This window comes from Bombina bombina, chromosome 3 (assembly GCF_027579735.1).
Source record: "Bombina bombina isolate aBomBom1 chromosome 3, aBomBom1.pri, whole genome shotgun sequence".
NCBI lineage: Eukaryota > Metazoa > Chordata > Amphibia > Anura > Bombinatoridae > Bombina > Bombina bombina.
Window position 1 is genome coordinate 863,457,278 of NC_069501.1, and position 26,089 is coordinate 863,483,366.

The 26,089-nt window shown below is 39.4% G+C and overlaps 1 protein-coding gene across 1 annotated transcript in view; it reads left to right on the forward strand.

The window, feature by feature from the left end:
* The window catches only part of DZIP1 (DAZ interacting zinc finger protein 1), a 281,110-nt gene that overhangs the window by 114,800 nt on the left and 140,221 nt on the right, over positions 1-26,089 (forward strand). Inside the window, exons 11-12 of the mRNA XM_053707838.1 lie at positions 14,731-14,781; positions 24,759-24,898. Coding sequence (XP_053563813.1) covers positions 14,731-14,781; positions 24,759-24,898 — 191 coding nt within the window. The remainder of the gene's footprint in view (positions 1-14,730; positions 14,782-24,758; positions 24,899-26,089) is intronic.

The window sequence follows — 26,089 nt, forward strand, 5'->3', positions numbered from 1 at the left end:
GCTATTTCTTCTGCTAGAAGAGTTTCAGAGTTATCTGCTCTGCAGTGTACTCCGCCCTATCTGGTGTTCCATTCAGATAAGGTTGTTTTGCGTACTAAGCCTGGTTTTATTCCAAAGGTTGTTTCCAACAAGAATATTAACCAGGAGATAGTTGTACCTTCTTTGTGTCCGAAACCAGTTTCAAAGAAGGAACGTTTGCTACACAACTTAGATGTAGTCCGTGCTCTAAAGTTCTACTTAGAAGCTACAAAAGAATTCAGACAAACATCTTCTTTGTTTGTCGTCTATTCTGGTAAAAGGAGAGGTCAAAAAGCAACTTCACTGCACACTTTTGCTGAATTTTACAAATTTGATACTTTTGCTTCTTCGGAGGCTATTTTTGGGAGAAAGGTTTTGCAAGCCGTGGTGCCTTCCGTTTAGGTAACCTGATTTGCTCCCTCCCTTCATCCGTGTCCTAAAGCTTTGGTATTGGTTCTCACAAGTAAGGATGACGCCGTGGACCGGACACACCAATGTTGGAGAAAACAGAATTTATGCTTACCTGATAAATTAATTTCTCCAACGGTGTGTCCGGTCCACGGCCCGCCCTGGTTTTTTTTAATCAGGTCTGATGAATTATTTTCTCTAACTACAGTCACCACGGTACCATATGGTTTCTCCTATATTTTTCCTCCTGTCCGTCGGTCGAATGACTGGGGTGGGCGGAGCCTAGGAGGGACTATATGGCCAGCTTTGCTGGGACTCTTTGCCATTTCCTGTTGGGGAAGAGATATTCCCACAAGTAAGGATGACGCCGTGGACCGGACACACCGTTGGAGAAAGTAATTTATCAGGTAAGCATAAATTCTGTTTTTATTCTGCCTAGCTTTTTATTCAGTTGCCCATAACTGCTTAACTGTTTGCTCAAAGCTCTTGAAACCAGGTATGCTGGTACAGCCTATTGCTCTGCTACATCTCATGTAACATTGAACTCATAGGTCACATGCTTTTGGAGCCATATTGCTTTTTGCGACAAATTTCGATAAATGCTTAAAAATCTTTTACTCTGCAACTACTTATGTTAAAATGTTAAAACTTGCTGTGCTCCCTGCTGCTGCTACCTAGAATTGCTATTGCTCAGGAGAAGTGCCTTGGTCACATGATGTGGCAGCCATCTTGCATTTTCCAAAAATCTTCAAACATCTTCTCTTAAACCGCTTAGTGCAATGAAGCGCAATTTTGCACATATGCTCCTTACAAGGTCCTCTACCAAGTTTGTTCAAACTGCGATTTTTCCATAATCAACATGGCTGCTGCGAGACATTACCATTTTTATCAATTTTTAATTGCATAAATTTGCACTTTATGCATTCATTTTGCAGTATTTATCGATATTACAGTGTAGTAGACACATGATTACACACAGCCATGACCCCGAAAAGACAATATTGCAGTCAAAGTTTGCATTGCGCAGTCACCTTCGTGAAATAAAAAAATTCAAAATTTTTATGAAACTTCAGCAAATTGTAGAGGTCTATGTTGAGCATTATTGTGTGCAATATGAAAGCCATACATTACACAGTGTGGCGGCCATTTTGTTTCGTATGTGCCATTTCTTCTTCTCTGAAATGCTTATGGGGCAGACTTGAAATTTTGTTTATAAAGTTATCTTATGACTAACGTTCAGATTTGTTCAAGAGAAGTTAATACGTCATGTGGTTTGGCAGCCATTTTTAATTGTTCAAAAATGCTTAACTATATTTTTTAATTAATAATAAAACAAAAACCGTTTCACAAAAATGCTTTAGTTTTACCATGTTTATTGACATCTATTGTGCATAATATGGAGGCTGTATATTATATGATCTGGCAGCCATCTTGTTTTACGCAAAAATTTCGAAACTCTATTTTCTTACCTAAGATATGGTGAGTCCACGGCTTGAGTAATTACTGTTGGGAATATCACTCCTGGCCAGCAGGAGGAGGCAAATAGCACCACAGTTAAACTGTTAAGTATCACTCCCTTACCCACAACCCCCAGTCATTCTCTTTGCCTTCGTTGTATGGAGGAGGTGAAGTTTAGGTGTCTGAAGAAATTTTTTTATTTCATCTACAAGCAAGTTTTGAGGTATAGCCGTATTCCACGTCATTCCTTGCAGTCGGGTAGTGATACTTACTGAGTTTTCCTAACAATTGCTGCCCTAGTTTAGAAAGCCAGAGATGGCTACTCTGTTTTTTCTTTTTCAAAGGTCTCTGAGAAGAACTGTGTCTTCTCATACCTTGTAACAGTCTAAATGCCGGACAGCGGAGCAGGTAAGTGCTCTTTCTTCCAGTTGGGGAGACCATGCACTTAAGAAATTAAAAGACACTGCTTTTTTATTGGGACAAAGATTATTATGTTGTATGGGTTACACTGGGGCATGAAGCAGGCACTGTAGCATGTGTGAGACTAACATTTAAACTCTTTTAAAAAGAAAGGGTAAAATGTTTTTGTTAGGATTTATTTTCTGACACATATTTACTTAATAAAATAATATACGTTTAAACTGAAAGTAAGGCTGAATTTTCACATTCAGCAGCTTATTAATTTCCCCTTTGCTTTAAAATAAACCGATGCAACATTTTAAACTGTCCGGTTTTAAAAAACGGTTATTTCTGGTACTCGTTTTACCTGGAAGCTATTTTTAGTGCCTCTCTGTGTCGCAGCAGTAATTTGAGTTCTGTCTTTACTTTATAACATTTCTGTGGAAAAAGTTGTTTATTCAATGTTTTTTCTTAACTTTTCTCACATAATTTTAGCTGGGAATCAATCCTAATTTGGGATACAATTTAAAGTGATTTTTTTCCTTGGCTTATTTTAATTGAATATTAAAAATCTTTAATCTAAAAAACTTATCTGTACAAGTTTATTTACTGTTTCACAGCATGTCTGATATGGCGCAAGACCCTGCTCTCATGAATTCATGCTTATTATGTTTAGATACACAAATTGCAGCTCTTATGCAATTTTGTTCTTCATGTGTTAAGTAAACCTTGCAAAATAAAGGTAACATTTTTGAGCCTAATGTCTCTCAGGATAATGCTGTTAAAATAATACCTCAGCTTTCTCCTGCTACGTCCAAAGCCTCAGTGGCGTAACATGCAGTGCCCTGCGGTTCCTCTATAACTCCTAGTGGAGTTTATTTAAAAGCAGAAATTGCTGCCCAGGTATCTTCAGCAGTATCTGCGGCATTAGCTGCCATTCACAGAATACAGGAAAAACACAAGCGGAAATCTAGAAATTCAGAAAGTAAGGTGCCTGTCCTCAGTTCTGCTTCCCAAGTTGCCCTTTCTCATAAGTCTGAGGGAGATACATCGGGACTTTCTGAGGGTGAAATCTCAGATTCGGACAGTATAATTCCTTCTTCTGAAACTGAGGTGTTATCCTTCAGATTTAAGCTTGAACACCTTTGTGTATTGTTAAAGGAGGTTTTAGCTACTTTAGATGACTCTGATACCCATGTCGTTGTCACTCCTAAGAAATCTAGTAAACTTAATAGTTTCTTTGATGAACCTTCCACTTCAGGGGTTTTTCCTGTGCCGGATCGTGATTATCTTATTTACTTATACAACCTAAGACAGTTGCAAAAAAAGCGTACACTTTCAGCACTCTAATCCCACAATTAATTATGATAATCCCATAATTATTATGAGTGTAGCGTGGTGTGTGTGAAAAAATTACAAGTTATTAAAACATCTAACGTTAATAGATTTGGTTAAAAATGGGCACTCTTTAAAAACAACAAGAGAACTATATGGTTGTTCATTATATACTTTCCTAGAATTAGTTTGAACCAGGATAAATTATGGTATGAACCAGTCAGTTGTGCTTTGGGATAAACCAAGGTAGTCTATGTGTAATCTGGTTCCTATTGGTTAATAGCTTTGTAGCGTATGAAGCTGTTTAATCAGAAATTATAACAGTGTTTGGTGCAAACAGTAAAACCTGATATCAACATCTTGGTATTGGGTAGGTGTTTGTTATTAGACCGTGCAGGTTGGTTCTACACCTATTATATGGTGAATAGAGTACCCCCTAGTTATTTATAGAGTAGCAGGTAGGGATTGTTGTAGTGTCTCCTTAAATAGTGCCGTACATTTGGCAATTTGTTTTATTAGAAATACTCCCGCTTGGGATCAGAGACTTAATGTCCAATATTGTATATAATAGGAATTATGGCAAAATAATGTAAGGCCTATTAGAGCGGTCCTAAATGACCAGATTACCGGTTAAGTATAATGTTTACCCAACGACAAATGTCGTTATACTTTATGACAGCTGTTGCATAAGTTTCAGCAAATAAAGAGGATTGTAACAAGAGTGATATCGCTGCATTTGGAAATATACATTGTAACTGCATTAAGTGTGCCCCAAGGACTAATATCTTTAGCGTTACAGCTGCTAATGCAGCTTATATTACAACATAGTTACTTTATTGTAACTTTGTTAAATTATTTAGTAACGCCCCATGTTAGGCCATGTAATTGTTACAATAATAGTATGGTCATAAGAGGTCGCCATATTATTAGAACATGCACTGAAGCTCTATTAATAACCCCGCTTTGTCTCACCGAGAATTGTTTCTATAGTGATATAGCAGTGTAAGGTTAGGTGAAATTATTTTCGTGTTTCAACACTGGCAATAGAAAAACATACGTTTTACAGGTAAATTGCAACTTTCGCTTATATTTGATGGCCGCCTGCAGTAGTTTGCAAATGAGTCTTGCCACAGCTTAAGCGGTCAATGATTTGAGGTCTGTAATTTGCTGCTGTCAGCTGTGTGTGTAGATATTAAGCACCAAGTAATCTCTTTATAAGTTAAGATAACAATAAATATTCCATATAGTCCCCTTTCTGCATTTAGAAAAATCGTAGCAAATGAGATAGTACTATCAATTCAAAGTGATTGCATAGGTAGCTTCAGGATTAAAATTAGAGTTATTAGTAGGTAGCCAGAACACACAAGACCTCTAGTCTAAGAAACCAGGGGTGTCTTTCCCCTCCTCCCATATTTAAGATAATGTTCCTGCTGATGACTCCATTAAAGACCCTTGGTATACTGTACCCAAAGTTGAAGGGGCCATTTCCACTCTGGCTAAGAGAACCACTATTCCTATTGAGGATAGCTGCTCTTTTAAGGATCCGATGGACAAGAAGCTGGAGGCTTATTTGAAAAAGACTTATGTTCATCAAGGTCTCCAATAGCAACTTGAGGTGTGTATTGCCACTGTGACTAGTGCGGCATCTTATTGGTTCAACACCTTGTCTGATTCTCTTCAGGTAGAGACTTCCTTGGATGAAATTCAAGATAGGATTAAAGCTCTTACATTGGCCAATTCCTTTATTGCAGATTCCATTTTACAGGTTGTTAGACTAGGAGCTAAAACTTCTAGTTTCGCTGTCCTAGCACGCAGGGCGTTATGGTTGAAATCTTGGTCTGCAGACATTCCCTCTAAAGTCAAGCTTCTGGCGATTCCTTACAAGGGCAAAACCTTGTTTGGACCCGGTTTGGCAGAAACTATCTCTGATATTACTACCTCAAGATAAGAATAGGCCTAAAGGACGTCAAAGTAACTTTCGTTTCTTTCGTAACTTCAGAATAAAGCCTTCCCCTTCTTCTTCCGAGCAGGAACAATCCAAGTCTTCTTGGAAACCCAATCAGTCTTGGAACAAGGGGAAACAATCAAATAAACCTGCAGCTGATTCCAAATTAGCATGAAGGGTTTGCCCCCGATCCGGTATCGGATCAGGTGGGGAGCAGACTTTCTCAGTTCTCTTAAGCCTGGATACGAGATGTTCCAGATTCCTGAACTGTGGATATAGTATCCCAGGGTTACAAATTGGAATTCAAGACTTTTCCTCCTAGAGGCAGATTCCATCTCTCAAGATTATCTGCAGACCAGATAAAGAGAGAGGCGTTCTTGAAATGTATACAACATCTTTCCTCCCTGGGAGTGATAGTTCCAGTGCAGGAACAGGGTCTCAGGTTCTACTCCAACCTATTTGTGGTTCCCAAAAAAAGAGGGAACTTTCCGTCCCATTCTAGACTTAAAGTGTCTAAACAAGTTTCTCAAAGTTCCATCCTTCAATATGGAAACTATACGCTCCATTCTTCCTTTAGTACAAGACGGTCAGTTCATGACAACCATAGACCTAAAGGATGCGTATATTCACGTTCCTATTCACAGGAACCATCACAGATTCCTGAGATTTGCCTTTCTGGACAAATATTTCCGGTTTGTGGCCCTTCCATTTGGTCTAGCCACGACTCCCAGAATTTTTTTCAAAGGTTCTGGGGGCTCTTTTGGCAGTGATCTGTTCTCATGGAATTGCTGTGGCACCCTACCTGGACGACATATTGGTTTAGGCGCCATCTTTTTAACAAGCAAAATCTCACACAGAGATATTGTTGTCTTTTCTTCGTTCCCATGGATGGAATGTGAATCTGGAAAAATGCTCCCTTTTCCCTGCTACAAGAGTAGTGTTCTCAGGGACCATAATAGATTCTCTATTGATGAAGATTTTTTGATGAAGATAGACCATAATAGATTGTCTATTGATGAAGATTTTTCTGACAGAGGTCAGGAAAAACAAAATCATTTCCTCTTCCCTCACTCTTCAAACTACTGCTTATCCTTCAGTGGCTCAATGTATGGAGGTAATCGGTCTGTTGGTGGCTTCCATGGACATCATTCCTTTTGCTCGATTCCATTTGAGAGCTCTCCAGTTGTGCATGCTCAGACAATGGAATGGCGACCATGCGGATCTATCTCAGAGAATAGAGTTAGATCACTCGTCAAGGAATTCTCTCCCATGGTGGATTTCTCAGGAACATCTGTCTAAGGGCACATGCTTTCGGAGACATTCCTGGGAGATCGTGACCACGGACGTCAGCCTGCTGGGCTGGGAAGCAGTCTGGAACTTGTTTAAAGCTCAGGGCCTTTGGACTCAGGAGGAGTCTGCTCTTCCCATCAACATCTTGGAGTTGAGGGTGATTTACAATGCTGCATTGGTTGGCCTCAGTTGTCCTAAGCCCAGTTTATCAGGTTCCAGTCAGACCACATAACCTCTGTGGCTTACATTAATAACCAGGGAGGAACTCAGAGTTCCTTAGCCATGAAGGAGGTTACTCGGATTCTTCAGTGGGCAGAGACCCACAATTGCTGTCTATCTGCCATCCACATTCCAGGAGTAGACAACTGGGAAGCGGATTTTCTCAGCAGACAGACTTTTCATCCCAGGGAGTGGGAACTCCATCCGGAGGTGTTTTCCAGCTTAGTTCTCAAATGAGGGCTGCCAGAGTTAGATCTGATGGCGTCCCATCAGAACACCAAGCTTCCAAGGTACGGTTCAATGTCAAGAGATCCGCAGGCCGTTCTGATAGATGCTCTGGCGGTTCCTTGGGTTTTCAGGTTGGCATACCTGTTTCCCCCGTTTGCTCTCCTTCCACGAGTCATTGCTTGTAGCAAACAGGAGAGGGCGTCAGTGATTCTAATAGCCCCTGCGTGGCCTCGCAGGATCTGGTTTGCAGACCTAGTGGAGATGTCATCTCTCCCACCTTGGAGACTACCTCTGAGGAAGGACCTTCTGATTCAGTATCCCTTCCTTTATCCAAGGAAGCTGACTGCTTGGAGATTGAACGCTTAATTCTGTCTAAGCGTGGTTTTTCTAAGTCGGTCATTGAGACCATGATTCAGGCTCGCAAGTCTGTTACTAGAAAGATTTACCATAAGATATGGCGTAAATATGTTTATTGGTGTGAATCCAAGGGCTACTCTTGGAGTAGAATTAGAATTCCTAGAACTTTGTCTTTTCTTCAGGAAGGCCTGGAAAAGGGACTGTCAGTCAGTAGCCTGAAGGGTCAGATTTCTGCTTTATCAGTTTTACTACATAAACGTTTGGCGGATGTGCCAGATGTGCAATCTTTTTGCCAGGCCTTGGTCAAAATCAGGCCTGTCTTTAAGTCTGTTGTTCCTCCTTGGAGCCTTATCCTTGTTCGTAAAGTTTTACAGCTTGCGCCGTTTAAGCCGTTGCATTCCATAGACATTAAAGGGACATTATACACTCATTTTTTCTTTGCATAAATGTTTTGTAGATGATCTATTTATATAGCCCATAAAGTTTTTTTTTTTTTTTTTTTTTAAATGTATAGGTCTGCTTATTTTTAAATAACATTGCTCTGATTTTCAGACTCCTAACCAAGCCCCAAAGTTTTATCAGAATACCGTCAGCTATCTTCTCCAGCTTGCTCCTGTTTGTGTAAAGGGTCTTTTCATATGCAAAAGAAGGGGAGGGGGGGTAGTGTCTTATTTCCCACTTGCAGTGGGCTTTCCAGCTACCTTTTCAACTGAGCTAAACTGAGAGCTTCTAAGTAAGTTTTTAAACAGTTTTATACTCTATTTTTATATCAGTATCTGTGCATCATATTCGTTATAGCAGTGTCTATTACATGCAGTTATATGAAAATGAGTGTATACTGTCCTTTTAAGTTGTTATCTTGGAAGGTTTTGTTTCTTGTTGCTAACTCTTCTGCTCGAAGAGTCTCGGAACTCTCAGCTCTGCAGTGTGATTCCCCTTATCTTATTTTTCATGCCGATAAGGCGGTTCTTCATACTAATTCACACAAACAAACAAATTCAAAATATCTACGTACGTACGCTCCATAAATAATTGCATGTAACACCAGTAACCAAATGAATGTTCGTTAAAGAAACACTAGATATCCAAATGCTGTGTTCTTACTCTGCGTGTTACATTTGCTGTATATTAATCCACTTAATTGTTACAAGTTTCAAGCTTACATCACTCTCAATGCTGTATAGTAGAAACTGCGCTCTCAGCCTGTCAGTGTAGGATATATTATCCCAGCTACACAGAGTTCCGTAGTATGTTTAATGAAACAATGTGATCAGCTGTAAATTACAGCGTTTTACTCACGGATCCCAGGTGAAGTCTTGTTTACTCTGAAGGCCATTATGGTAGATAGCGGTCCCGGTCCTAAGCTCAGAAATGCTTCAGGGCTCTCCAATAACCCTATTTCAATCCAGAACATCCAGCAAACACAGGTTAGGCAAATTCGGCAGACACCAGCATTTAAATGAGGAGGGAGCAAGGAAAGTTAAAAAGTAGGTTTATTATAACATGAAGTTAAGAACATAAAGAGCACAGTAACCAGACCTGCACAGCTGACGCGTTTCCTGCCTCTTAGGGCACTTCCTCAGCCGCTATACAGGTGTATCTCACCTAGTTAAGTACACAGACAGGATGGTAAGCCCAACAAATCAAATTTCATCAGGGCTACACACCCACTCCGTGTGCCAATCACATATAGTCTAATGATACACATATACAAAAGTATAAAAACAATAAAGAAACAAAGCTGAAATGTCTCTAAAGCACCCATAGATACCTAGGATAAACAGATCTCAATAAAACATTTACTTACATCTGTGGGAAAACCTCACTACTCACACAGTTTTTAAACATATGCTATTCATAGTGGAGAAAACTATTTCTAGAATATAAGAAAAAACATATATACAGTATATGAAATCGCTATCCAATGCCACAACCGCCTAGAATGAAAATTGTTTCTTCTAAAGGATTGAGCACATACACTGCAAAAGCCCACTCACATAGCCTGTATAAAAGTCAAAAAAACTCATATTAATAATATATAATTACAGAATGAAAACAGGTTATGTTTTATCAATAAAAAGTTTCACATCACTGATTTTCTTGCTACCTAGAGGAGACTCTGTACGTAGTGTGTAAATCCAAAAAACTTCTTTCTTACATAACATTTGAAATTTATCTCCCCCTCTGCATCCCATATTAATCAATTCAATACCTTGGAAACTAAAGGCTTCCAAGCGATTAGTAAGTTTAAAGAAATGTTTTGCTACTGGGGTTTTGGGAACTTCAGCCTCAAGTGACAATAAGTGTTCCCTTATTCGATCTTTGAGCATCCTTCAGGTAAGTCCCACATATTGAAAATTGCACACCTTACACGTTACCAGATATACCACATAAGTGGAGTTACTTACAATTAATACATTGTTTAATAGAAAAAGCTTTCTTTGTAACTGTTGATACAAATGTATCTCCCTCTCTTATGTAGTTACAACTTTTACACTGTCTTCCTCTGCAACCATAAAAACCTAACCTTGGTGTTAACCAATTCTTACCGGTCCCTCTACCTCAGGGGTGTCCAAACTTTGCTCTCCAGAGGTTTTGGAACTACATTTCCCATGATGCTCAGCTAGATAAAATGCTGGCTGAGCATCATCGGAAATGTAGTTCTAAAACCTCTGGAGAGCAAAGTTTGGACACCCCTGCTCTACCTTATTTGCCTGTAGCAAAATCTCTTCTTACTATATCATTTATAGTTTTACTTTTCTTAGAAATGAATTTGCACTGTCTTGATATGGTGTGTACATCTTTATCACTCTCCTAAAGTGATATTATGATATTGCAAATATCTAAAAAAAAAAAAATTGCTAAAGGTAGTGATAAAATTAATTCCTGCATCATCCCTTCTTGGTTTTAACTTATCCAACAGCAAACTATCTCTATCAAATTTTGATGCTTGTCTATATAAAGTGTCTAGTGTTCCTTTATCATATCCTCTCTCTACTAAACGTTCTGTCAAACTGTTGGCATGTTTCCAGTAGCTCTGTAAATTACTGCAATAAATTGTGAAGAATCTGCTCTTAAAATTGTGTTTCCTGAGAACTCTTTTCTATAGACCTCAGTGATAAGGCGAATTCCGAAAATGGCAGGGTGGTGAAAGAATCCACCGAAGCATTTTCAGAATCCACTGGGATGCAGCAAAGGCAAACGGAGCATTACAAAAAAAAAAACACTGCCCGCACAAAGTATAACCAAAAAAAAACAAAACCTCCCACATGAAGTATTAACACATACACCGCAAACCCACACATCGCAAAATAATAAAGTAATTAACCCCTTAATCCCTTAACCTTCAACCACCCACATCGCAATAAACCTAATTACCCTATTAACCCCTAAAGCGCAAAATCCCCACATCGCAATAAACATTATTAACCCCTAAACCGCAAAACCCCCACATCGCAATAAACTAAATTAACCTATTAACCCCTTAAACCGCCAACACCCACAATGCAAATAACTAATTAAATTACTAAGCCCCCTAACCCAACACCCCCTAAATTAACACAAATTCCCGAAACAAAAAATACTAAAGTTACAAAAAATAAAAAAAAGCTAAGATTACAAAAAAATACAAAAAGGCTAACATTACAGAAAATAAAAAACAAATTACCAAAGTTTACAAAATAAAACCTAATCCCTATGAAAATAAACAAGCCCCCGAAAATAAAAACACCCCCTAATCTAAGAATAAATTGCCAGTAGCCCTTAAAATGGCTTTTTGCAGGGCATTGCCCCAAGATAAACAGCTCTTTTACATTCAAAATAAACAAAGTCCCCCCTAACAGTAGAACCCCCCCCACCCACCAAACCCCCCAAAATAAAAAACCTAACACTAAAAAACCTAAACTACCAATTGCCCCGAAAAGGGCATTTGTTGGGCAATACTCTTAAAAGGGCATTTAGCTATTTTACAAAATGCCCACCCTAACCTAAATAAAATTTTTTTAAAAAAAAGTCTAACCATCAGGTTGGTATTTAACGTTTCTGAAGTCCGGCCGAGAAGGTCCTGTCCCATGCGGTGAATTCTTCTTCCAAGCGGCGACCTCTTCTTTCTTCTTCCAGTACCAATCTGGCACGGAGCTGAAGACCGATGACCGCGGAGCTAAAGACCGACGACCCTGGAACTGAAGACCGGCGACCGCGGAGCCATGGAGCGTGGAGGATCCTCTTCGTACTATCGCCACCGTACACTGGATAGTGAATTCAAGGTAGGCGTCCCTTGAATTCCTATTGGCTGATTTGATTCTTCAAATTCAAATCAGCCAATAGGATGAGAGCTATTCAAATCCTATTGGCTGTTCAAATCAGCCAATAGGATGAGAGCTACTTAAATTCTATTGGCTATTCAAATTAGCGCATGGGGCAGGACCTTCTCCGTCTGACTTCAGGAAGGTGAGTACCAACCTGGGGGTTAGACTTATTTTTTTTTTTTTTATTATTTAGATTAGGGTGGGCATTTTGTTAAAAAGCTTAATGTCCTTTTAAGGGCAATGCCCAACAAATGCCCTTTTCAGGGCAGTGGGTAGTTAAGGTTTTTTAGTGTTAGGTTTTTTATTTTGGGGTGACTTTTTTATTTTCATAGGGATTAGGTATAATTTTGTAAAATTTTATCATTTTGGTTTTCTGTAATATTAGAATTTTAGATTAATTTAAATTTAGGTTTAATTTTTTAATTTTTGGGGGTTAGATTTAGGTTTTTGTTGTTTTTTTTTTTAAGTATTTTTTTTTTTTTTTTTTAGATTAGAGATGGACATCAAAAGAGCTGAATGCCCTTTTAAGGGCAATGCCCATACAAATGCCATTTTCAGGGAAATTGATACTTTGTTTTTTAGTGTTAGGTTTATTTATTTTGGGGGGTTTGGTGGGTTTGTGGGTTTTACTGTTAGGGGGGCTTAGAATGTTTGGTAACTACAAAAGAGCTGTTTAACTTAGGGCAATGCCCTACAAAAAGCCCTTTTAAGGGCTATTGGTAGTTCAGTATTAGATTAGGGGGTGTTTTTATTTTGGGGGCGAGCTTTTTAATTTTCATAGGAATTAGGTTATTTTTTATTTTTGATGATTTGTTTATTTTTTTTCTGTAGTTAAATTTCTTTTTTCTTTTTTTACTAGTATATATATATATATATATAAATACATAGAACATATTCTGCTATGTGCAGAACATTGGGATGGGAAATATTTACAGAAAATACACAGTATAACACTTTAATTTAAATGAATATTGCCTGAGACCTCATATCTTTGAGCCCTTATAACTTTTGTGTGAAATATATATATATTTTTAATTTTTATTAGATGGTGTTATGAGTTTAACTGTACTTTGTAATGTATTTTTGAAGTGTTTTGTGAGACTTTTTTGTTTCGAAAAACAGTTAACCACAGTTCTAACCCGTCGAGCGTTAACTTGAATTGCGTTCAAGCGATCACGTTTACTTTCAACTTGTGATAGAAGAGATAAACCCGACGCCCACAAGCACCCACAATAAAACCCTTATCACTTGTGCGCAAATGTTTGTGCTCCATTCGTAATCTGGCCCTAAATCTGTTAATGCTTTTATTTCATTAGGCCACAAACTTTGAGTCTTAATCAATTTTTTTTCAATCCAAGGCAGGAGAGTAAGACTTTACAATATTGTTAAAGGGATAGTAAACACCTTGAGATTTATATATAACATGCTTAGTTATGCATACTGAAACAACTTTGTAATACATTTTCACTATTTATTTTGTCACCCTCTTTCATGCTTTTTTTTTTTTTAAATCAAAATTTTTTTCAAAAATGTCCAATGCAATACAAAAATGTGAGGAAAGCCATACATGTTCAATAAAAACCATTAGCAATTTCTAATTCCCAGAATTTAAAGTAATGGTAAACCCAAGCGTATAACAAACGCTAGGATTTATCATCACTAAAAATAAACGTTAGAGAAAGTGCTGTGCCGTGGGCGGCCGGAGGCGCTGTTAGCGATCTTCTTTCCTTACAGATGGGGTGAGTTTAACATTGTTTTTTACGAAACAATGAGAGAACATTTTTTTTTTTGTGATGGTAAATCCTAGCGTTTGCTATACGCTTGGATTTACCATCACTTAAAAGAGCACCATGCAGACTTTTCAAGGCTAATTCTGCTATATATCTTTCCCCATGGGGAGCTCAAGAGCATGTAAGGGGATGCACGGGAGCAGTGACACTTTGCACTATCCTATGAAAAACACAAGCAGCAGCTGACTTTGGCAAAACATAATTTTTTTTAAGAACTGGCAATGCCATCTAATGGTGCAATAAAGCAAAGGCAGGGGTGTAGGTTAAAGAAAGTCACTAAGAACGAAGTCACCCAGACTGCATTGCGTTTGTTGTCTAACACAGGAGTAACAGCGCAAATTAGAATGTGAGTAAAGCTCTCTTCTGGTTAAGTAGAATCAGCTCTGGATCAGATGTAAATTCCCCTAATTAAAACTAAAAGTTAATAATACTTTTCTCCCTTTAAAGAAAATCTATTATGGGGGGCGCTGCCTTGTAAATGATGTCAGAGGGGAGGCCTACAACCTAAGACTGCTAACCACTGCTCTATACGAACATTATAGTCAGAGATAGCCTTGTTGTCTGTGGTCTAAAACTCAGACTGGCTCCTCCAAAGACGGCAAATGATAGGTGGAGTTTGACTACTGATAGATAATTGCAGTCAAAAGGATGTTAATGTGTTTTAAAAATGTTAAGACTTGGCTGATATGTTACATTATAGCAACACAACAGAATTGTCTTGTAATTGCAAGGTGTTTACTGTCCCTTTAACCAGACAGAAAATTAAGTGCATATTCTCATATGGTAAGCCTACACCTTTGAACTGTAATTTTAGCTAGCACATAATCATCTGCTTATTATATGAAACAAAGAAATTGTCCTATATTCCAAAAAGTAAATTTCTTTAAAAAAACAACCAGTATCCATACTTTTCTTACTAGTACACCTGTTCCCCACCCCTTCCTTTTTCTTCTGCCTTTTTCTGCATACATATAAGGTCAGTCACAGATCTTGGAACCTATTCAAGAGCTTACAGAGGACGATGGAGGTAATGCCTGTTTGTAAAAGCATGGAAATGATGTGGTGGCTTGTATATTTTCTTTATTGCATGTTATGCAACATTTTTTTAAATTTTTTGTTATTATATTTTGAAAACATTTAAATTATAGGCTATAATTTTCCCTCACATGCCATTTGTCTTTTTGTACCACTTGTCCAGGCATGCCTAGATTGTCGTTATTTTTGTTTAAACAGTATCTGAGCTTTTTTATTTTGTCTTGTCGGCTGTTTCATATTCACTACCCTTAGGGAGGTATTTGGATCAGGTATTGGATTAGATTTCACGGATAATTGTGGGCAGTTTCAGTATTTGCAATGATTCCATAGAAAATATACTCTATTTTTGTAGAAAATAGTCTCTGTTTTTTTTTCTTTTCTTTAAAGCTTGACTGGCTTTTGGTGAACTGGCTGGCTCTAACCTCTAACATTTTTTAGAAGTTTATTGTAGGGATACAATCTAGCAATACAGGGGAACTGTAAAACAAACTGGAAATTAATAATCCTTAAAAAAAAATTAATCTAAACAACTTGAATGGCTTTTCACAGGGTTTTTGAATCATTCCAACAGTTCCTCATTCCATACTTTGCATTGTGTACCCTCACTAGCTGTATTCCAATGAATCAAAAATACTTTTCACAACATTTTTCTCATGCTTTTTTATTTATCCAAATCTACAGGTTCTCACTCTTAAATATATATATATATATATATATATATATATATATATATATATATATATATATATATATATATATATATATATATATATATATATATATATATATATATATAAAGCCTGTTTAACCAGCCAATTTTTGGCTTCATACACATTTTGAAATTTGTCTTGGCTCACTCAAGACTACATTCAACAATGAAGGACTATACCTGAGCTTTTGTCTAATTTAAACTGAGATCATCTGACCCTGTTCCTTATCTAGAATGGGCAAAGCTAAGCTTGATCCTCAAGTCTTCACCTACCACTAATTGTTCCTGCTTTGACTGGAGATATACAGGGAGTGCAGAATTATTAGGCAAGTTGTATTTTTGAGGAATAATTTTATTATTGAACAACAACCATGTTCTCAATGAACCCAAAAAACTCATTAATATCAAAGCTGAATAGTTTTGGAAGTAGTTTTTAGTTTGTTTTTAGTTATAGCTATTTTAGGGGGATATCTGTGTGTGCAGGTGACTATTACTGTGCATAATTATTAGGCAACTTAACAAAAAACAAATATATACCCATTTCAATTATTTATTTCTTCTGTTATGTGTGATCAGTCCACGGGTCATCATTACTTCTGGGATATAACTCCTCCCCAACAGGAAATGCAAGAGGATTCACCCAGCAGAGCTGCATATAGCTCCTCCCCTCTACGTCACTCCCAGTCATTCTCTTGCACCCAACGACTAGATAGGATGTGTGAGAGGACTATGGTGATTATACTTAGTTTTTATAACTTCAATCAAAAGTTTGTTATTTTCAATAGCACCGGAGCGTGTTATTACCTCTCTGGCAGAGTTTGAAGAAGAATCTACCAGAGTTTTTACTATGATTTTAACCGGAGTAGTTAAGATCATATTGCTGTTTTTCGGCCATCTGAGGGAGGTAAAAGCTTCAGATCAGGGGACAGCGGGCAGATGAATCTGCATTGAGGTATGTAGCAGTTTTTATTTTCTGAATGGAATTGATGAGAAAATCCTGCCATACCGTTATAATGACATGTATGTATACTCTACACTTCAGTATTCTGGGGATGGTACTTCACTGGAATTACTCTGTAAAATGTACATTAAACCTTTTAATAGGTATTTATTATGTTAAACGTTTTTGCTGGAATGTAGAATCGTTTGCATTTTCTGAGGTACTGAGTGAATAAATGTTTGGGCATTATTTTTCCACTTGGCAGTTGCTTGTTTTAATGTGACAGTTTCGTTTCTCTCTCACTGCTGTGTGTGAGGGGGAGGGGCCGTTTTTGGCGCTCTTTGCTACGCATCAAAAATTTCCAGTCAGTTACTCTTGTATTTCCTGCATGATCCGGTTCATCTCTAACAGAACTCAGGGGTCTTCAAACTTCTTTGAAGGGAGGTAGATTCTCTCAGCAGAGCTGTGAGACTTATATATTGACTGTGATTTAAAACGTTGTTCTGTAATTTTTACGTTTCAAATTTAATTATTGTTACTTTACTAATGGGAACAAACCTTTGCTAAAAGTTGTGTTGTTTTCAAGGATTGATGCTATAACAGTTTTTCAGTTCATTATTTCAACTGTCATTTAATCGTTTAGTGCTTCTTTGAGGCACAGTACGTTTTTGTTAAATAAGATTGTAACCAAGTTGCAAGTTTATTTGCTAGTGTGTTAAACATGTCTGATTCAGAGGAAGATACCTGTGTCATTTGTTCCAATGCCAAGGTGGAGCCCAATAGAAATTTATGTACTAACTGTATTGATGCTACTTTAAATAAAAGCCAATCTGTACAAATTGAACAAATTTCACCAAACAGCGAGGGGAGAGTTATGCAGACTAACTCGCCTCACGTGTCAGTACCTGCATCTCCCGCCCGGGAGGTGCGTGATATTGTGGCGCCTAGTACATCTGGGCGGCCATTACAGATAACATTACAAGATATGGCTACTGTTATGACTGAAGTTTTGGCTAAATTACCAGAACTAAGAGGCAAGCGTGATCACTCTGGGGTGAGAACAGAGTGCGCTGATAATACTAGAGCCATGTCTGATACTGCGTCACAGCTTGCAGAGCATGAGGACGGAGAGCTTCATTCTGTGGGTGACGGTTCTGATCCAAACAGATTGGATTCAGATATTTCAAATTTTAAATTTAAATTGGAGAACCTCCGTGTATTACTAGGGGAGGTTTTAGCGGCTCTTAATGATTGTAACACTGTTGCAATACCAGAGAAATTGTGTAGGTTGGATAAATACTTTGCGGTACCGGCGAGTACTGACGTTTTTCCTATACCTAAGAGACTAACTGAAATTGTTACTAAGGAGTGGGATAGACCCGGTGTGCCGTTCTCACCCCCTCCAATATTTAGAAAGATGTTTCCAATAGACGCCACCACACGGGACTTATGGCAAACGGTCCCTAAGGTGGAGGGAGCAGTTTCTACTTTAGCTAAGCGTACCACTATCCCGGTGGAGGATAGCTGTGCTTTTTCAGATCCAATGGATAAAAAATTAGAGGGTTACCTTAAGAAAATGTTTGTTCAACAAGGTTTTATATTGCAACCCCTTGCATGCATCGCGCCGATTACGGCTGCGGCAGCATTTTGGATGGAGTCTCTGGAAGAGAACCTTAGTTCAGCTACGCTGGATGACATTACGGACAGGCTTAGAGTCCTTAAGCTAGCTAATTCATTCATTTCGGAGGCCGTAGTACATTTAACCAAACTTACGGCTAAGAACTCAGGATTCACCATTCAGGCACGTAGGGCGCTGTGGCTAAAATCCTGGTCAGCTGATGTAACTTCTAAGTCCAAATTACTTAATATACCTTTCAAGGGGCAAACTTTATTTGGGCCCGGTTTGAAAGAAATTATCGCTGACATTACAGGAGGTAAGGGCCACGCCCTGCCTCAAGACAAAGCCAAAGCTAAGGCTAGACAGTCTAATTTTCGTCCCTTTCGGAATTTCAAAGCAGGAGCAGCACCAACTTCCACTTCACCAAAACAGGAAGGAGCTGTTGCTCGTTACAGACAAGGCTGGAAACCCAACCAGTCCTGGAACAAGGGCAAGCAGGCCAGGAAACCTGCTGCTGCCCCTAAGACAGCATGAATCGAGGGCCCCCGATCCGGGACCGGATCTAGTGGGGGGCAGACTCTCTCTCTTCGCCCAGGCTTGGGCAAGAGATGTTCAGGATCCCTGGGCGCTAGAGATCATATCTCAGGGATACCTTCTAGACTTCAAATTCTCTCCCCCAAGAGGGAGATTTCATCTGTCAAGGTTGTCAACAAACCAGACAAAGAAAGAAGCGTTTCTACGCTGTGTACAAGATCTGTTATTAATGGGAGTGATCCATCCGGTTCCGCGGTCGGAACAAGGACAAGGGTTTTACTCAAACCTGTTTGTGGTTCCCAAAAAAGAGGGAACTTTCAGGCCAATCTTGGATTTAAAGATCCTAAACAAATTCCTAAGAGTTCCATCGTTCAAAATGGAAACTATTCGGACAATCTTACCCATGATCCAAAAGGGTCAGTACATGACCACAGTGGATTTAAAGGATGCTTACCTTCACATACCGATTCACAAAGATCATTACCGGTATCTAAGGTTTGCCTTCTTAGACAGGCATTACCAGTTTGTAGCTCTTCCATTCGGATTGGCTACGGCTCCAAGAATCTTCACAAAGGTTCTGGGTGCCCTTCTGGCGGTACTAAGACCGCGAGGAATTTCGGTAGCTCCGTACCTAGACGACATTCTGATACAAGCTTCAAGCTTTCAAACTGCCAAGTCTCATACAGAGTTAGTTCTGGCATTTCTAAGGTCGCATGGATGGAAAGTGAACGAAAAGAAGAGTTCTCTCTTTCCTCTCACAAGAGTTCCATTCTTGGGGACTCTTATAGATTCTGTAGAAATGAAGATTTATCTGACAGAAGACAGATTAACAAAGCTTCTAAATGCATGCCGTGTCCTTCATTCCATTCAACTCCCGTCAGTAGCTCAATGCATGGAGGTGATCGGCTTAATGGTAGCAGCAATGGACATAGTACCCTTTGCACGTCTACATCTCAGACCGCTGCAATTGTGCATGCTGAGTCAGTGGAATGGGGATTACTCAGCCTTGTCCCCTACTCTGAATCTGGATCAAGAGACCAGAAACTCTCTTCTATGGTGGCTTTCTCGGCCACATCTGTCCAGGGGGATGCCATTCAGCAGGCCGGACTGGACAATTGTAACAACAGACGCCAGCCTACTAGGTTGGGGCGCTGTCTGGAATTCTCTGAAGGCTCAGGGACAATGGAATCAGGAGGAAAGTCTCCTACCAATAAACATTCTGGAATTGAGAGCAGTTCTCAATGCCCTTCTGGCTTGGCCCCAGTTAAAAACTCGGGGGTTCATCAGGTTTCAGTCGGACAACATCACGACTGTAGCTTACATCAACCATCAAGGAGGGACAAGAAGCTCCCTAGCAATGATGGAAGTATCAAAGATAATTCGCTGGGCAGAGTCTCACTCTTGCCACCTGTCAGCAATCCACATCCCGGGAGTGGAGAACTGGGAGGCGGATTTCTTGAGTCGCCAGACTTTTCATCCGGGGGAGTGGGAACTTCATCCGGAGGTCTTTGCCCAAATACTTCGACGTTGGGGCAAACCAGAGATAGATCTCATGGCGTCTCGCCAGAACGCCAAACTTCCTCGCTACGGGTCCAGATCCAGGGATCCGGGAGCGGTTCTGATAGATGCTTTGACAGCACCTTGGAACTTCGGGATGGCTTATGTGTTTCCACCCTTCCCGCTGCTTCCTCGATTGATTGCCAAAATCAAACAGGAGAGAGCATCAGTGATTCTAATAGCGCCTGCATGGCCACGCAGGACTTGGTATGCAGATCTAGTGGACATGTCATCCTGTCTGCCTTGGTCTCTACCTCTAAGACAGGACCTTCTGATACAGGGTCCATTCAAACATCAAAATCTAACTTCTCTGAAGCTGACTGCTTGGAAATTGAACGCTTGATTTTATCAAAACGTGGTTTTTCTGAGTCGGTTATTGATACCCTGATACAGGCTAGGAAGCCTGTTACCAGAAGGATTTACCATAAGATATGGCGTAAATACCTATTCTGGTGCGAATCCAAAGGTTACTCCTGGAGTAAGGTTAGGATTCCTAGGATATTGTCCTTTCTACAAGAAGGTTTAGAAAAGGGTTTATCGGCTAGTTCTTTAAAGGGACAGATCTCAGCTCTGTCCATCTTGTTGCACAGGCGTCTGTCAGAAAATCCAGACGTCCAGGTCTTTTGTCAGGCTTTAGCTAGAATCAAGCCTGTGTTTAAAACTGTTGCTCCGCCATGGAGTTTAAACCTTGTTCTTAACGTTCTACAAGGAGTTCCGTTTGAACCCCTTCATTCCATTGATATAAAGTTGTTATCTTGGAAAGTGTTATTTTTAATGGCTATTTCTTCGGCTCGGAGAGTCTCTGAGTTATCAGCTTTACATTGTGATTCTCCTTATTTGATTTTTCATTCAGATAAGGTAGTTCTGCGTACTAAACCTGGGTTCTTACCTAAGGTAGTCTCTAACAGGAACATCAATCAAGAGATTGTGGTTCCTTCCCTGTGCCCGAATCCTTCTTCAAAGAAGGAACGTCTTCTACACAATCTGGATGTAGTTCGTGCCCTCAAGTTCTACTTGCAGGCAACTAAGGATTTTCGACAAACGTCTTCCCTGTTTGTCGTGTACTCTGGTCAGAGGAGAGGTCATAAGGCTTCGGCTACCTCTCTCTCCTTCTGGCTTCGTAGCATAATTCGTTTAGCCTATGAGACTGCTGGACAGCAGCCTCCTGAAAGAATTACAGCTCATTCTACTAGAGCTGTGGCTTCCACTTGGGCCTTTAAGAATGAGGCCTCTGTTGAACAGATTTGCAAGGCTGCAACTTGGTCTTCGCTTCATACTTTTTCCAAATTTTACAAATTTGACACTTTTGCTTCTTCGGAGGCTATTTTTGGGAGAAAGGTTCTTCAGGCAGTGGTTCCTTCTGTATAATGAGCCTGCCTATCCCTCCCGTCATCCGTGTACTTTTGCTTTGGTATTGGTATCCCAGAAGTAATGATGACCCGTGGACTGATCACACATAACAGAAGAAAACATAATTTATGCTTACCTGATAAATTCCTTTCTTCTGTTGTGTGATCAGTCCACGGCCCGCCCTGTTTTTTTAAGGCAGGTAAATATCTTTTAAATTATACTCCAGTCACCACTTCACCCTTGGTTTCTCCTTTCTCGTTGATTCTTGGTCGAATGACTGGGAGTGACGTAGAGGGGAGGAGCTATATGCAGCTCTGCTGGGTGAATCCTCTTGCATTTCCTGTTGGGGAGGAGTTATATCCCAGAAGTAATGATGACCCGTGGACTGATCACACAACAGAAGAAAGGAATTTATCAGGTAAGCATAAATTATGTTTTTTACCAGTGAAACCAATATAACATCTCAACATTCACAAATATACATTTCTGACATTCAAAAACAAAACAAAAACAAATCAGTGACCAATATAGCCACCTTTCTTTGCAAGGACACTCAAAAGCCTGCCATCCATGGATTCTGTCAGTGTTTTGATCTGTTCACCATCAACATTGCGTGCAGCAGCAACCACAGCCTCCCAGACACTGTTCAGAGAGGTGTACTGTTTTCCCTCCTTGTAAATCTCACATTTGATGATGGACCACAGGTTCTCAATGGGGTTCAGATCAGGTGAACAAGGAGGCCATGTCATTAGATTTTCTTCTTTTATACCCTTTCTTGCCAGCCACGCTGTGGAGTACTTGGACGCGTGTGATGGAGCATTGTCCTGCATGAAAATCATGTTTTTCTTGAAGGATGCAGACTTCTTCCTGTACCACTGCTTGAAGAAGGTGTCTTCCAGAAACTGGCAGTAGGACTGGGAGTTGAGCTTGACTCCATCCTCAACCTGAAAAGGCCCCACAAGCTCATCTTTGATGATACCAGCCCAAACCAGTACTGCACCTCCACCTTGCTGGTGTCTGAGTCGGACTGGTGCCCTTTACCAATCCAGCCACGGGCCCATCCATCTGGCCCATCAAGACTCTCTCTCATTTCATCAGTCCATAAAACCTTAGAAAAATCAGTCTTGAGATATTTCTTGGCCCAGTCTTGACGTTTCAGCTTGTGTGTCTTGTTCAGTGGTGGTCGTCTTTCAGCCTTTCTTACCTTGGCCATGTCTCTGAGTATTGCACAACTTGTGCTTTTGGGAACTCCAGTGATGTTGCAGCTCTGAAATATGGCCAAACTGGTGGCAAGTGGCATCTTGGCAGCTGCATGCTTGACTTTTCTCAGTTCATGGGCAGTTATTTTGCGCCTTGGTTTTTCCACACGCTTCTTGCGACCCTTTTGACTATTTTGAATGAAACGCTTGATTGTTCGATGATCACGCTTCAGAAGCTTTGCAATTTTAAGAGTGCTGCATCCCTCTGCAAGATATCTCACTATTTTTGACTTTTCTGAGCCTGTCAAGTCCTTCTTTTGACCCATTTTGCCAAAGGAAAGGAAGTTGCCTAATAATTATGCACACCTGATATAGGGTGTTGATGTCATTAGACCACACCCCTTCTCATTACAGAGATGCACATCACCTAATATGCTTAATTGGTAGTAGGCTTTCGAGCCTATACAGCTTGGAGTAAGACAACATGCATAAAGAGGATGATGTTGTCAAAATACTCATTTGCCTAATAATTCTGCACACAGTGTATGGTTGTGCTTGTCCTTACTGAAGTGCTTCCACTGTTTTATTCTTCTTCTCTTCACACTGTTAGATTGGTGCTAGTGTCTACTCGCACCAAGGGCTTTCACTTCTGGCTTGTGTGCATAGGTGCAAATGCATCCTCATGACATCATTGGGTTTCTGTCTTGGCAGCCAGATTTTTAAGATGCTTTTCTTAATACTTGTTAGTAAGGATCTCCATATTTCTTCACAGTGTGTATACAGGTCCTGTAAATATGGAAAGAACACAACCACTGTCCTGGTCGGAGTTCTCTGTCTGTAAGCCTTCAGCATATCTTTAAAGGGTCCTATATTCTACCTCTAGAATTCACCTTCTCTGCTTTGCAGATGGAGAGGTGTAATACAGCACAAACTTAACGACTGGAGGTTTGGTAAATGGCAGACACATGTAGTATACTTTGTTGTGTTTGTAAAATGTATACTGGTCAGGTGAATTCTTTATCTGTGCTTTCTTGTAGTCCTGAGAAAAATGCAGAGCCAGGTGCTTCTTCCATTAAACATGCCTTATGCTCTAATAAGGCATGGGGGTAAAATCTGAAAACTATTTCAACCATTGACTTGGAGAAGATGGAAGTCAACCATAGCAGACTTCTGTTATTAACTTTTTTGAACAGACTGTATCTGACTATCTTAATCTCCCTGTTATGGAAGTAGATGATTCAATAATGTATTCATCGGATCTGTTTTGCAACAATCCATTACATTTGTTAGCGACCCTGCACAACATAGCTGTGTAACTAGCACTACAATTGGATCAGCAGTAGTTTCCTCTCGGAACCAGCACTTTTACCTTTGCAAGGGTTTAAACACATAGTAGTGCTGGGTCAGAGTCTTAAAATAAGGATAAACTGTTCCTCTGAACTGTTCTAAAATGTTTGCCTAAGATTGTCTATGATTTTCATATTTAACAAGTGATTGTTTTGGCTGGCTTTTTGTCTAGATTAAAGACTAGAAGTAGATAAACTGCTATATGCCCTGGATCAAGTTTGATGTCCCCACGGCTATTCCAATTTTCTTCTATAATCAAATCTGCTTCATTCCCTTGATATATTTTGCTGTAGGAGTAGCAATGCACTACTGTGAACTAGCTAAACACAGCCAATCACAAGAGACAAATGTGTGCAGTCACCAATCACCAGTTAGCTCCCTCTAGTGTAGGAAATGTACATATTATTTTTCAACATTGGATACCAAGAGAACAAAGTACATTTGAAAATAGAAGTGAATTTAAGTGTCTTAAAATGACATGCTCTATCTGAATCATTCAATGTTAATTTTGACTTTCTATCATTTTAACACTTTTAATTTGGGAGGAGTGAGGTTGCTAAATCTATGCAATGTAAAAGAATAAAATGGCTTATATTGTGAATGTCTTTTCAGCTTTATTAATATAAAGGTGGCATTGCATACTTTTATTATTTCATTTTCCAACAATATTCTACATAATATACACACACTAGTTTCAAGTGTTTTACATTTACAGATGATTATGAAGAAGAATCAAGCTCCAAAAAAATGCGTTTAATAAAAGCCTTGAAGAAGGACCCAATGTTAACTAAAGAACTGAGATCAGTTTTGGATCAGGGATTGGCGGATAAGCTAGAATCTTTGGGAATTCAACCAGTAAGTTTGTGTAATTGTTTTTTTATTTTGTTGCTCTCAGAAGGGATTTGAGGATTTAAAAGGGTCCAGTACTGTACAATTTGTTTCCTATTAATGCGTTCACTATTACTTGTACCAGCTGCAGGGCATTAAATATATTGGGAATTGCTGCTTTTTCTTTCATAAAGGTAGTAAGATTCAACAATCCATTACTCCTGGGAATTACCTTCCCTGCCACTGGGAGGATGCAATGATTCCCAAACCCCAAGAGCTCTATATAACCCCTCTCATCGATGGTAGTTAGTCCTATCTTTGCCTCTGCTGAATATCTGTTTTTGCATATTGAAACCATCACCCATTGTTCACAATGGCATGCCCATTTAAATAGACTTGGCTTCATACTATTTTAGATGCAACATTCTCTCCCACCCCTGACTGGGATGTTAGGTTAAGTGCTGCTGTTTTCTGTTTACATATCTTTTCTATAGAGAATAATGCATTGTACATATTTTCACTGTAGGTGGTGGGTTCAATAGGCCAAAACAGATATTCCAAATGGCAAAATAAATGTAAAAAAAACTCTTTAAAACAATTTAAAATACTCCAGTGGGTAAAATGGATCATTGGGAACACAGAAGAAATTTTACAGTACAATGTCCCTTTAACTGATTAACTTCTTAAAAAATAAATATACAATCAAATACCTCAATAGAAACACAGAAACTTTTAAAGTATGGTATCATCTGTGGCCCCCACTTCAGCTTATCAGAATTACTAAAAGAAGTGCTTCACACACCTTATTGGCACAAATTTTACATTTCTAAAAAAAATTCAATCCATAATAAATTCTTGAAATAACCAACTTTTCCTTCTTAATATGAGGAGAATCCATGGCTTCATTCCTTACTTGTAGGAATATAGAACCTGGCCACCAGGAAGAGACAAAGACACCCCAGCCAAAGGCTTAAATACCTCCCCCACTTCCCTCATATCCCAGTCATTCTTTGCCTTTTGTGACAGGAGGTTGGCAGAGAAGTGTCAGATGATACTGAGTAGTTCCTTATGAAGGGTATCTACCCTTTAAAATGGGACTGGAGTTTTAAGAAGTCTTGTCAGCCTCTCAGTGAGATCATTGATGAAAGTTAGGGTCTGGAGATGCAGGGAGAGTTTCTGAGAAACCATCCAGACTTGTATTAACAGATCCTAAGCATT